The 12,384-nt window shown below is 32.6% G+C and overlaps 2 protein-coding genes across 10 annotated transcripts in view; one reads left to right on the top strand and one right to left on the bottom strand.

Annotated features, from left to right (window-relative positions):
- The window catches only part of LOC125053662 (tight junction protein ZO-1), a 101,418-nt gene extending 98,609 nt beyond the window's left edge, over positions 1-2,809 (bottom strand). For 3 of the 9 annotated variants that reach the window (XM_047655137.1, XM_047655138.1, XM_047655140.1), the window contains exon 1: positions 2,503-2,804. In XM_047655137.1, coding sequence (XP_047511093.1) covers positions 2,503-2,794 — 292 coding nt within the window. In that variant the 5' untranslated portion in view covers positions 2,795-2,804. Of the gene's footprint in view, positions 1-2,502 lie in introns of all 9 variants that reach the window. The other 6 variants (XM_047655139.1, XM_047655141.1, XR_007117604.1 and 3 more) reach the window with 5 other exon arrangements.
- A 904-nt stretch (positions 2,810-3,713) lies between these two features.
- Positions 3,714-12,138, top strand: LOC125053947 (another transcription unit protein). Its single transcript, XM_047655582.1, has 12 exons — positions 3,714-3,927; positions 4,134-4,230; positions 4,387-4,605; positions 4,741-5,091; positions 5,606-5,697; positions 6,282-6,452; positions 6,792-6,955; positions 7,587-7,801; positions 7,993-8,155; positions 8,741-8,956; positions 10,760-10,928; positions 11,692-12,138. Exons 1-12 carry the CDS (start codon positions 3,897-3,899, stop codon positions 11,865-11,867), a joined length of 2,064 nt encoding a protein of 687 aa, XP_047511538.1. The 5' UTR covers positions 3,714-3,896; the 3' UTR covers positions 11,868-12,138.
- The last annotated feature ends 246 nt before the right edge of the window (positions 12,139-12,384 follow it).

The following is a 12,384-nucleotide window of genomic DNA, read 5'->3' as shown; positions in this document are numbered from 1 at the left end:
ATTACAAGTTCTATTTAGAAATTCAAATTTGTTATTCATATATGGCAATAATAAAAGATAATTGCCCTTATCAAAAAATAAGTTATAATTTAACGTGGACACTGGATACAACCTAAGCTTTGAATGATTTGCAAACAATGCTTAATAAATCAAATCTCACTTTATTATAGGAGGAAACTGAAAAGGAAAAAATAAAAATAAAATAAAAAGGAAAGTATGATATTTAAGTGAAAACCCTCGGGCGATTTTTACTTGAGTTTTATTTCTGTTGTCTGCATAACCACTACCGTGGCCTAATAACATTACCACACACTTTACCTACCTACCACACATTACATATATAACACGGCACCAGCTTCGATTCCGACGAAAACATATACAGTGTACACTCTTTATAACGAATTTCAAGGGACCGAGCATTTTTATATATATATATATATAATATCAAAGTTAGAGTGTACTCCTGCCTCAAAAGCCGGCAACGCACCCACTAAAAAATGGCCGTCGATGACTGCCCTTTTTGGGCGTCCCATAGGCTCGTTTGACCCCCTATTATATATACAAAAATTATATAATATACCATACGGGATACATTGATTATAAAAACTTAACCAACCTTGGTTTAACAGTTCCCAATGAACCACTAAGCCGTGTTTTGTTCAATTGTGTCGTGTTACTATAGCCTTTTCATAGTATGGCATCACATTAGTTTCTCAGAAGTCGACAATGTGAGACAATCACGGATCGTGGACAGAGTTCGACGCACTTTTGTAAAACAAAAGACATTTACATAAGGATCGGAAGTGTCAACATGGTTCTTATCAATCTCTCTTATTGTTTAGCCGGGAGGGGCAACTTCCTTTTTGAGAACTACATTTGAATTTAGAACCTTTTATGTATCCTTATCCGGAATACAAAACAAATTAAGATTAACTTATTCTGTTACCTGCTAAATGAATGATCGCTAATATATTTACGCTAAATAATGTAAAATTGAATTGGTAAAACACATCATTTCAATTAGGCAATTTAGCTCTTTAGTGTAGTAGCAGCCGTGCTCAGGGTCACTTATTAAGAGTTAACGGTTACTTAAGCCGTTGGGTAAAGTTTTAAATTAGCTAACCATCTCTTTTGATATTTTGAAGTGGGTCCAAAAGGTTTTTTGTTGCCCTATGCTCCTCAAAACAGTCGCTAACAAATCTTGTATTAAACCGTAACTGACTGACCATTTCTTTAATATTAGTAATAATATACCTTTAAATATAATTGACGGCTGTGAGTACGTTGATTTGTTATCCTCATTCATTTGCAAGTTGGTACCTGGGTCGTAACTCACAAATACCTTTTGTTCTAATAATAATAATTCTCATTAATTACTCTACCATACACAATAGCCACGAATAAGTATAAAGTACCACGGGGCTTGAGGTCGTAATTTTTAATAGAATTGGTCTCATAAAGATGGGGTCACCAACCATACCCGCATAGATCTTAAAACTTATAGATTCACTAAACAATGATTTCAAACCTTATATTAAATAAATAAAGTCTATTTATCCTCACATTTATTATGCTCCCTAGTTCTCCCCTTCTTTTGGACAATCGACATGCAATTTTTCAATCAGTGTAATTGTCACAGTTTACGTTATTACACAGTATTATAATTTAATTTCCGCAACATTATTTTACTGAATATTTCACGAGAAATAGGAAATTGCATCTTATCAAATATCATAAGGGCCTTCATTTCTATCTAGGGCGTCGATTTCTAAGACCGGAAGGCCTTTTTTTAAATTAAATTAACCTAATATTATATACCTACATACACATATATTATTTAATTATTTACTATTTAAGTTTTTCTCTCTAAACGATAAGTATACCGTCAATGCAATATTTTCAGTGACTCAAATAGATCGTTCGATATCGTTCTTACCGAAATTTGTTACTAAGTAAAATTGTTACGGCAATTTCAGGGCATTTTGTGAAGTTGTACCAAACTATTTAATAACTTTGGTTTTATAGAAACTAGGCTACTCGTTTCACGGTACCTATACTTTTCCCTAACATATAACTTGTTATGACTTCGAAAGTACCAATTTAACCCAGTTGCAACTAACTTAAGACAATTTTCAAGTTTGCTCACTATTATGAGGTCTAGTTACAAAGTTGATGTGGCTTTACAATCGTAAAGCATCTCAGTAATGATAACAATAAAATATTCAGGCTACTTTATGTTTAGAACGTTATGATTAAAGAGGTCGTTATGAATTAAATATTAAGATACTTTATGTAGGCAAGTTACTGACAAAACTATATTGTATATGTGATTACACCTAAAGTTTTCCCCGAGGTTTGAATGCAGCACGCCACGTGCCTTTCCAACTAAGCTACGGAGGCAGTATTATTCAAGTCTTCAAATAGTTAAAAACTTTCAAACTACCTACTTAATATTAAATTCTCAAAAAGCTATAAATCTATCGAACTTAAACCATCATTTACCATTTATAACATACTTCCGTCGATCGTTCATAAGTTCCTTAGCTAGTTTTGGACATTCATTGTTCAACACAGCACACAATTCTTGTAACTTCACACCGCTTTGTTTACTAACAACTTCTATAAAATAATTACACTTTTCATTACCACTAGCACTGGTAATTACTTCTAAATCGTTTACGCTAAATAAACCCTTTTTCACCAGCACATCTAATACATTTGTATCACATAGTTCCCGAAGTAACGTACTTTTATGCTGCGAAAGGCAAGCACACACATCTACCGTCATAGCCATCGTTCAACTGAAGAAAAAATTACGGATTACATTTACAACCGTCGCCGGTCGGCAGCCGGCTCGCAGGCCGCAGCTACGTACCTACCTACTCGGGACTACGGTGAATGTTCTAACTTCTATAGCTATTAAAATAGAGTAAACTTTGCATGAGTCCCTAATATAGAGTATTAAGTCAAGTTAAGTATTTTTATATGTATATATTTATGGTTAGGTAAGTTATTACCATTTAGGTTTTATTTGATTATTAAATGCATCAATTAAAACAATGGTTGTTTTTCAAATAGGCACCAAAAATAATATGTATATGCGTATATTGTATTATATGTAGACATTTACCGTAGTACAAAATTATTAAAACCCCTTAGTAACCCCCTTATAAACAACTTAGGTTAACTTTTTTAACAAGAAAACTTAAAGATGTCCTTTAAAGAGGTCCGAGGAAAACCTAAGAGAAAACCTCAACCATACATAACTGATTAATGGGAAGTAATAGAATTTACTTCTAGTATTTATACTACGCACACCATATTATTATATAAATTAATAGACCGTACTTGCTTTACCACACAATTTTATTAATACAAAATTTTTAATACTACCATCTAGTGATTGATGTTCACTTTTATGTAATACAAACAGAGATGATAAATTAATATCGTAAGGTTTTGGGATCACAGCGTACTCTACCAGCATTAAATATTACATATAAATTTTCTTTGTTATCAATAATAATTAATAAAATAAATACTTAAGTATATAAAAAAAATAACGTTTTAATTATCGTTTTGATATATTAAATTTTTATTATTTGTTTGGACTTTGGAGGCTACTTTTTAGTGTCTATTGTTTTGACGTTATGTCTGTTGTTTTGACGTCTCACGTCATAGACTAGTATATTATGTATCTGTGGTTTGCTTAAATTCAGATGTTTAGTGTTTACTGTTAATGCATTTATGTTATGCGTTACCTTAAACTGTATAGAGAAATACAAGAATAAGTGCTTCTAATTATTAGTGTTAATCGAGTTTTGTTAATTTCTATTTAAATAATATATTATTGTTGTTATTGTATGTGTTGAAATTAAAAGAAATCATCGATAAACATGTCTCCGAAGACTAACAGGGGGAGTGAAGGTAATAACTAAAGGCTAATAATAAAATAAAATTATGTTTAGTTTAATTTTAATTTATTAGTATTCGTTAAGTGTAGACTCAAATGACTTTATAATTCTTTTTTCTATACGTAGGAACGGTGAACAATTATATTTATTCTATAAGTTGTAAATTCTAGTCATTTTATTATCTTTGTTAAACTAATTAGACTGGCTTTTATTTTTTAGAAACTGACTCTGGGTCAGATTCAGATAGTGGATCCAGTGGCAGCCGTAGTAAAAGTGGCAGTCCTGCACCATCTGGGAAAGAAGGTAGTAGGTCTAGGTGAGCTATAATATAAACTAATTAAGTGTTTCATGTTGTATCTTAAGGTATTTATCATACTGGTCTTGGTCTACGACAGTAAATAATAAAACAAATTTCATTTTTTTTTATCATTTATTGAATCTTAAAATATAACTTGAATAATATTTACTTCAGGTCAGCATCTCGAGGTTCTGTGAAATCAGCAAGCCAGTCACCAAAATCTAACCACTCTGCTCGATCAAGGAAATCATCTGTAGCTTCAAATGCTTCTAGAAGTAAATCAAATTCACCTGTAGGATCAAATAGATCGGGATCTGTTCAAAGCAACAAATCTGGTTCTTCAAGTCCTAAGTCTCAAGCATCTGGCAGTCCTAATAGGGCTTCAAAATCAAGGTATTTATAATTATTTATGTCATTCTTGTTTTTTAATAAACACACTTTGCATGAATCATGTTAAATACCATCAAATAGTAATTTAATAAAAAAATGTAGTAAATTATATTTGTCAACATTGTATTTTGGTTTAAGGTCAAGATCCAGAAGTGGATCTGTTAGTGGAAGGTCTAGATCGGGAAGCCCGAAATCTGGTCCTCAGACACCAAAGTCACGATCACAGAGCCCTAAGTCTGGCTCAGGGAGTCCAAAGTCAAGATCCCAAAGTCCAAAGTCTCGATCTCAGTCCAAGTCACCGGCACCTAAGGCTAAAAGTGGATCTCGGTCAGCGAGTGGAAGCCCTCATCGGAAGTCAAGGTCTAGGTCAGGCAGTGCTTCATCAAGGTCTAAAAGTGTTGGCAAAGATGACAGTCGGTCAAATTCACCAAATCTCATGATAGATGACCAGGAAGAGAAAGAAAAATCTAAGTCCAAGAGCAGATCTAGGTAATGAGTATTATGTTATTATTTATTTATTTAGAACGGTCACTGTGTCATTTTAATGTATGGTGGTTGCAATTAAATTAAGGAGGTAAGGAGGGAAGTATCTTACACCTTTTATAAGATACTAGAGGACCCGACAGACGTTGTCCTGCATGATATTTCAAGCGATTAGTAAAGCAAAGTATGAAAGTACCGACTGCAGCGCCATCTGGCGGGCTGATTTGTGAATCTAAACCATTCCCAGATCCCCTTGAACACACAAAAAATTTCATCAAAATCGGTCCAGTCGTTTGAGAGAAGTTCAGTGACATACACACTCACAGAAGAATTATATATATGAAGATTACTATGCTTATCTTTAAAAATAGTTCAGTAATGTTTTCTATAATTCATTATATGTAGATGTACCATGTAATTTATTCCTACCTTTAGTTTTGGTGCCTTTCATAAAACGTAAATGTAATGTAAAGTATACTAAAGATTACGTATTTTACGAAACATACATATAAAATTCCAGGTCGGGTTCAAGACAATCGAAATCTCATTCAAGAAGTAAATCCAAAAGCAGATCGAGATCACATTCAAAAAGCTCAAATGCTTCTGATGCAGGTAATTTATTATTGACAATAAGTATGACTTTCTCAAACCTAATTTCGCTGTTTTGATGATGATTTTTCTTTTTTTTCTGCTCTAAGCCAACAAATTTCTGTAATTTTATTTTATTTTATTGTGTGCTTTTACTATCGCATATGTTTTAATTGTAATTTTTAATTTCTATTTAATTTTTTTTGTGAAACTTATGCTTACATTAATTGTCACACATTTTAGATGTGAGATTTTTTGTAAAATAATTAGTAATTTTAGTACTGTGTGTGATGTCATAAGCTTAATAACTAAATAAATAAATAAGTAATTCTATGCTGAAAAAGTAACATATAGGTCCTGTATTTTTAATTTTATTACTGTTGGAAATGTTTAAATCATGATAATGCAGCAATTAAAGACCTTTAAAAAATTGATATTCCTGTTTTAGTTTATCTATTCAAGTGATATATCAGAAAAAGTTTCTCACTGAGGCAGTAATGTGTTTGCACTAAAACCTAAACTACTTTTAGTTTAACAAAAATACCCACTAAAATAATGGGAGCTTAATTTATTTAGTAATTTATATAAAATGTTACTTTTTTCTTCAGCTGAGAAAAAGAAACGTGCAGTATTATCAGACTCTGAGAGTGATGAAGAAAAAAGTAGTAAGAGGAAGAAAGATTCTGACAGTGGTTCAGAGACAAGTGGTAAACCTAAGAAGAAAGTCAAAAGGCTTGATTCAGATGATGAAAATCAGGAAAAGGCTGACGGGGATGGCGGTAAGTAGATTGGATAGTATAGAAAGGAATTGAAGTCTTGCCCCACAGAATATTGAATATTGCTCAAATATTGTACTAAAACTACTTGCTATTACACTCACAATTTTTATACATACAGACCCTACATTATACATCTGTATCTATCACATATAAATTATTGTGTTATATTATTCTTTATGTTTTGGACACATACATATTTCACAGCATTATCAAACAAATTATATAGAAGCGAGAATAAAAGGCGTGTTATAAAATTAAAAATGTACTTAAGCAATTATATTATATTTGATTTATTTGTAAAGTGTAATTTAAATTTAAGTAAATTAACATTATTTTCAGTAACGGCCGACGCTCTTTTTGGTGATGCATCTGACATTAGTTCGGATGAAGACAAAGATAAGCGATCTGACAGATCTCGCTCGAGGTCCAGAAGTCGGAGCCGAAGCAGAGATAAATCTGATGATGGGAGACGGTCTGATGATGATAAAAGGAGTGGAGATGAGGTTAGTCTTTTTGGCATATTATTTATCGACCATTGCGGTAGAATAGGTAGGGGTAATTATATTTCTGCATCTGTTTTATTCATACTTTTTTAAGTAATCAGTACAACTATTTGAGAATTGAAGTCAAACCCTAAACTCAGTTATATGCCATGTGCTGTAACCAAGTGGGAATATCTTTAAAATTATAACTCACTATCCAATTCTATGTGTTAAAAATCATATGTATTAAAATATCCTACCAAAAATAATTTCTATATTAATAATAATTAATAAGTATGTGTGGGTTAAAGTTTTCTTAAATTTGTATAGGGTCTGGCAAAAGAAATAACTATTTTAGAATGGCAAGGGAGGCCTTGTTTATTAAGAAAGTTGATCAGAAGATCTTAGAAATATGCTTGACCCATGCCCACTAAAAGCTTACTTTACATGTGAGTTAAAAAGATAATCTTGAAGTAGTCAATGTTTTCGACATTGTTATGTTATAAAAGTGCCCACTATTGGGTCCGTGAATATTTGGAATTTTTAGTAGGAGCTTTTAGTTCACTTCCTCACATTTCTCTTTTAAATGTGACTCATTATAGCAGTAACAGATCCATAAAAATCTTTTATATAAAAATCCTTACATTTTTAGGAAAACCGCGGAAAACCGGAAGAAGAAGAGGAAGTAGAGATCCCAGAGACCCGTATTGACGTGGATATGCCCAAGATATGGACAGAGTTGGGCAAAGAACTGCATTTCGTGAAATTGCCCAACTTCTTGTCAGTTGAGACGCGGCCTTACGATCCTGCTACGTATGAAGACGAAATTGATGAAGAGGAGACACTGGATGAAGAAGGTCGCGCCAGGTAATATATTTTGTCTTTAAAACAGCGTATATATATATATATATTTATTTACTATGTTAATTGTCATAAATCACATTGTTTAGTGAAATTGTATGATTAGGTGTTGATAAAAATTGGTTGGTTCGGATTTTTTTTTTTTTAAATTTGTTACGATAATTAAAAAAGTTGTTAAAATTATTGTGTTTTTACAGACTAAAGCTTAAAGTAGAAAATACAATTCGTTGGCGAACAGTGTTCGACAAAGAAGGCAACGCGGTGAAGGAATCGAACGCGCGAATGGTGAAGTGGTCGGACGGAAGTATGTCTTTGCACCTCGGTTCTGAGATATTCGACGTTTATAAACAGCCGTTGCATGTAAGTATTCAAATTCCATTCATGCTCCGTGACAATATTGTTTACTAAGGTCTCTTAGGGTGCGTCCACATCTAGCGAATATGCCGCAAATGTGCAGCTCGCGAGCAGTTTGCGAGCTGCGCGCGTGCAGTCACGGCAATGGTTTGGTGCGCCTCTTTTTTATTATATTTGCCTGATGTGGACGCACCCTTATAGCCAGTCTATATGCAAATTACCAGGCGTTTTTATTAAGCGGATAACAGCCGTTATGTTTTTAGTTTGGAAGTAGCATATTGTAACAAGCGTCCGTATTATTGTTTATTTTGTAAGTGTTTATTTAAATAATGATAATGACAGCTCAAATAAATTTCATATTATAACCAACCATACACGATTTCTTTTGCAACGACGTTACGTATACATGTCGGGGTATCTATATCTATCTATCTATTTTACTACAGATTACAGTCTAAACAACTGCTTTGAAAATGACGCCGATATGTCTCTGTCCTATGTCATAAACTCATAAAGGGTTGCTTCAAATAATTTATTAATAATTTAAAATTTTCTTGCTCTTCTATAAATATCTTTAAAAATAATTTTCAGGGCGATCACAACCATCTATTCGTTCGTCAAGGTACAGGTCTCCAAGGACAAGCGGTTTTCCGAACGAAACTTTCATTTAGGCCCCACTCAACCGATTCGTTCACTCACCGAAAGATGACGCTCTCGGCCGCAGATCGTTCGACTAAAACCTCTGCTATTAAGATCCTGTCGCAAGTCGGATCAGACCCTGATGCTGATAGGAAATATCAACTTAAGGTAATTTTTAACGTTTTATAGAAGACTATTTTTTCATTTGAATAGAAATGTTTCAGCTATACTCCTCTCTTTCTTGTGCTTAAGCAGTGGAAAGAGACGGAACGGTGTAAATAGACTATTCTTTAAGAGGACAAAACAGGTTTGTTTAAGACACTTATTAATCTGTTTAATGTTCATATATCTTCTAAATGTACAAGCCAAGTAACAGTTATCCAATGATGAAAACAATTATTAACTTAATAATTGGCAGCATTAAAAACCGGGTTTTACAATAATTGAAAACCGATGCTGATATGTGTCAAGTTAGCTAATTGCAAATATAGGTGGCACAATTTCAAAGAAATTAATTTTATGTCATAAAATAATAGATACGCTAAACATATTATTTTAGCCTCTTAATTCAAACCTATAGTAGAACCAATTTAACAGATCACATTTGACGGCGGGCATAATATATTATTTATTTTGTTTGAAGTTAGATATATTGCTTATCTAACTTCAATTGCTTAACAAATTGTGATTAAATATTAACTGTAATATGATTATAATAAGCTGTATTTTGTCATTAACTTTAATAAAATGTTCTACCGAGAACTGAACGTCGTTACAATGTTTCGTCAGTGAAGTACTTTTTTTTTTAAACAACTATGTTGTACTGAAAAATCGAAATACAATGATACTGCGAATTAAAATATTTCGCTATAAATGAATAACCACATTGTGATTATAACAATACATATAATTTTTTTAATTCAAAATACGAAAATAAATAAATAGAAAAATCATTATGAAATAAAAATTACAGTACCTATAAGTACTTTTTCATAACGAGTGAATTCGAATCATTCACTTTAATCGATGTTTTACGCGGATCACCACACTATGAAGCTTAAACTGACTGATGTTAAATGTGATATATTCAATTAGCCCTACTATAACTTCTAATAATTTTAGCATTTAAAGGCTCATTGTTATTTTATGACAAAAATATATTAATTTACTTTGAAAGCAGCGCCATCTATGCTAGCGGTAGCTAAGAATCTAAATCTGAATTCAGTTAACTATTAAGTTTATCATTAATAGTGATGGGACATTTAAATGATATTTCTGAACCACCTTGATTTACAGTGTGTTTGCATTTTATTCTAACTACATATTATGTGCGTGCTCCTATATCTCCATGCCTACTGCTGATAGAGGCAATTTTTTAATAATGATTAATTCCAAGTCATGTGGAGCAAGGTGTATTGCTTTCAGTTCCTTCCAAGCATCGTGTAAAAGAAAATACGGTTTTATTGCCACTTCTTCTCGTCCGTACTACGCCCTCATTGATATTCTAAATTTAAATTAATTTCATAAATTTTCTGACGTTCATATGTGGACGTAACCATATCTTAATATATATAAATTACGTGTCACGTTGTTTGTCCGCTATGGACTCCTAAACTACCGAACCGATATCAATCAAATTTGCACACCGTGTGTAGTTTGATCCAACCTAAAAGATAGGATAGCTTACATCTCAATTTATACCCGCAATATTATTTTATTGCAAAATATTTGTTTATTATTTGATAGTCACCATTCTAAAAGATGGCGCTGTGTTGAAAGTACCAACGTTTCACATAAGCTACAATTTAATGGCATAACCACCAAAAAAGCATGGTGGTCCCCATGACTGGTGTTCTCCTACCGTTTCCCTTGAATAGTTTGCTACTTTGTAATATAACAAAAACCTTAGCCACTTAACGCTTGGCCGGTCTGCTAGTTAGATATATTAGTCGAATCCATAAATAATTACAGAAAGAAGAAATGGAGCTCCGAGCAGCGATGCGTTCCCGCGCATCTACAAGACCCAAGCGTCGGTCAGGCGGTGGTGGAACTGCTGCGAGAGCCAATAGGGATGACTCTGAAGACGAAGGCGGAGTGTCTCTGGCCGCTATCAAGAATAAATACAAGCAGGGAGCTAAAGGTATAGATCATTTCACGATCATTTGTCAATCTAATAGGCAAGAAGGTGATTAACTTAACTACACAACTAACATTTAACTATTTAATTACCTGCCAAGTAGTTAGGGATTACTGCAACACAACACAAGCCACTCAGTACTAGTTAATTTGGAGTTAGATTATGTTTTGACATTATGACAAAAAACGTCTAATGTTAAATATTATGACTTTATATTTTTATTATTTAATAACTACCTAGCTGCTTCGCGAACGTCGTTTCTCCTTAATGTGATTTTACTTAGCCTACCTTTTTAGCACCAACATGGAACATTTGGTTATGTTACCCCCGAGAATGTTTCTCTATATAAACCTCGGAGTGCAAGTCATAAGTTTTAATTAACAAATATAAAATAAAGGTTGATCGTAGAGGAGTGATAATTAAGGGTTGTATGTATTTTTAATGCCTCATAATAAAAAAATATTTTTTTTCTTTTGGAGTGGAATTTGGGGTTTGAAAGATAGATAGTAGCCGATTTTCAGACTTACTGAATATGCATAAAAAAATTCATAAGAATCGGTTGAGCCGTTTCGGAGGAGTATGGGAACTAACATTGTGACACGAGAATTGTCACAATGTTAGTTCCCATACTCCTCATTATTTTTGTCATTTGTATGCTAAGTTTTATGGCAATAGTTTTTTGTAATTCATTCATTTTATGTAACAATTTCTTTGCAAATAAATGATTGATTATTTATTTTATTATTATTATTATAAAATATTTCAGGTCAAGCCTCAGCGATATATTCATCGGAATCAGATGGTTCCGATATGGAAACGCGCCGTGCTCGAAGACTCGATCGGGCGAAGGCTCTCAAGGACTCGGATGATGAAGGAAGTGACGCAGATGCAAATACCCAGAAGAGTCTTAGTGCTTCTAATTCTGGGAGTGGGAGCGAGTGATGTACTAGATGATGAATTTGGTGATGATGATGAGTATGGTGATGAGTGATGATGATTAAGTTAAATATATATAAATTTGTTTTTGGTAGCCTTACAAATAAATTGTTTGTTTGTTTTAGTAGTTGTGGAATTGTGATGTTTCCGATTAACATTAAAATTGATAGTAAAGTCCCATTATGTTGTAGTTCTGTCAAAACATAAAATTGACCTCGTATATGACGATTTTCCATGAATCTTATAGTAGTTAGTATAATTTGTGTAAATAATTTTATAATAAAAAATAAAAAAAATATTTTATTTTTTTTATAACTCCCTATAATGTGGTTAATAAGTAAAATAATTAAAAGCATTTTATTTAACCAAGCGACATAAACCAAATATTTAACTATACATGCAGTTAATTTAACTATAGTTTGAAATAAAATAGGACGTAAAGCTATATTCGTTCCATGAAGAAAGAACAACATTTTTTTGACGTTCATAAGTGACTTTTGACATACAGGCCTTATTTCACTAT

Source organism: Pieris napi, chromosome 11 (assembly GCF_905475465.1).
Source record: "Pieris napi chromosome 11, ilPieNapi1.2, whole genome shotgun sequence".
In the NCBI taxonomy this organism is placed as follows: Eukaryota; Metazoa; Arthropoda; class Insecta; order Lepidoptera; family Pieridae; genus Pieris; species Pieris napi.
This window is presented reverse-complemented; position numbering and strand designations above follow the sequence as displayed.

Coding starts and splice junctions, on each gene's coding strand:
- LOC125053947 (XM_047655582.1), top strand. CDS start 3,897: ATGTCTCCGAAGACTAACAGGGGGAGTGAAG. Junction 4,606..4,740: donor AATAGGGCTTCAAAATCAAG/GTATTTATAATT, acceptor TTTTGGTTTAAG/GTCAAGATCCAGAAGTGGAT. Junction 8,957..10,759: donor ATAGGAAATATCAACTTAAG/GTAATTTTTAAC, acceptor AAATAATTACAG/AAAGAAGAAATGGAGCTCCG.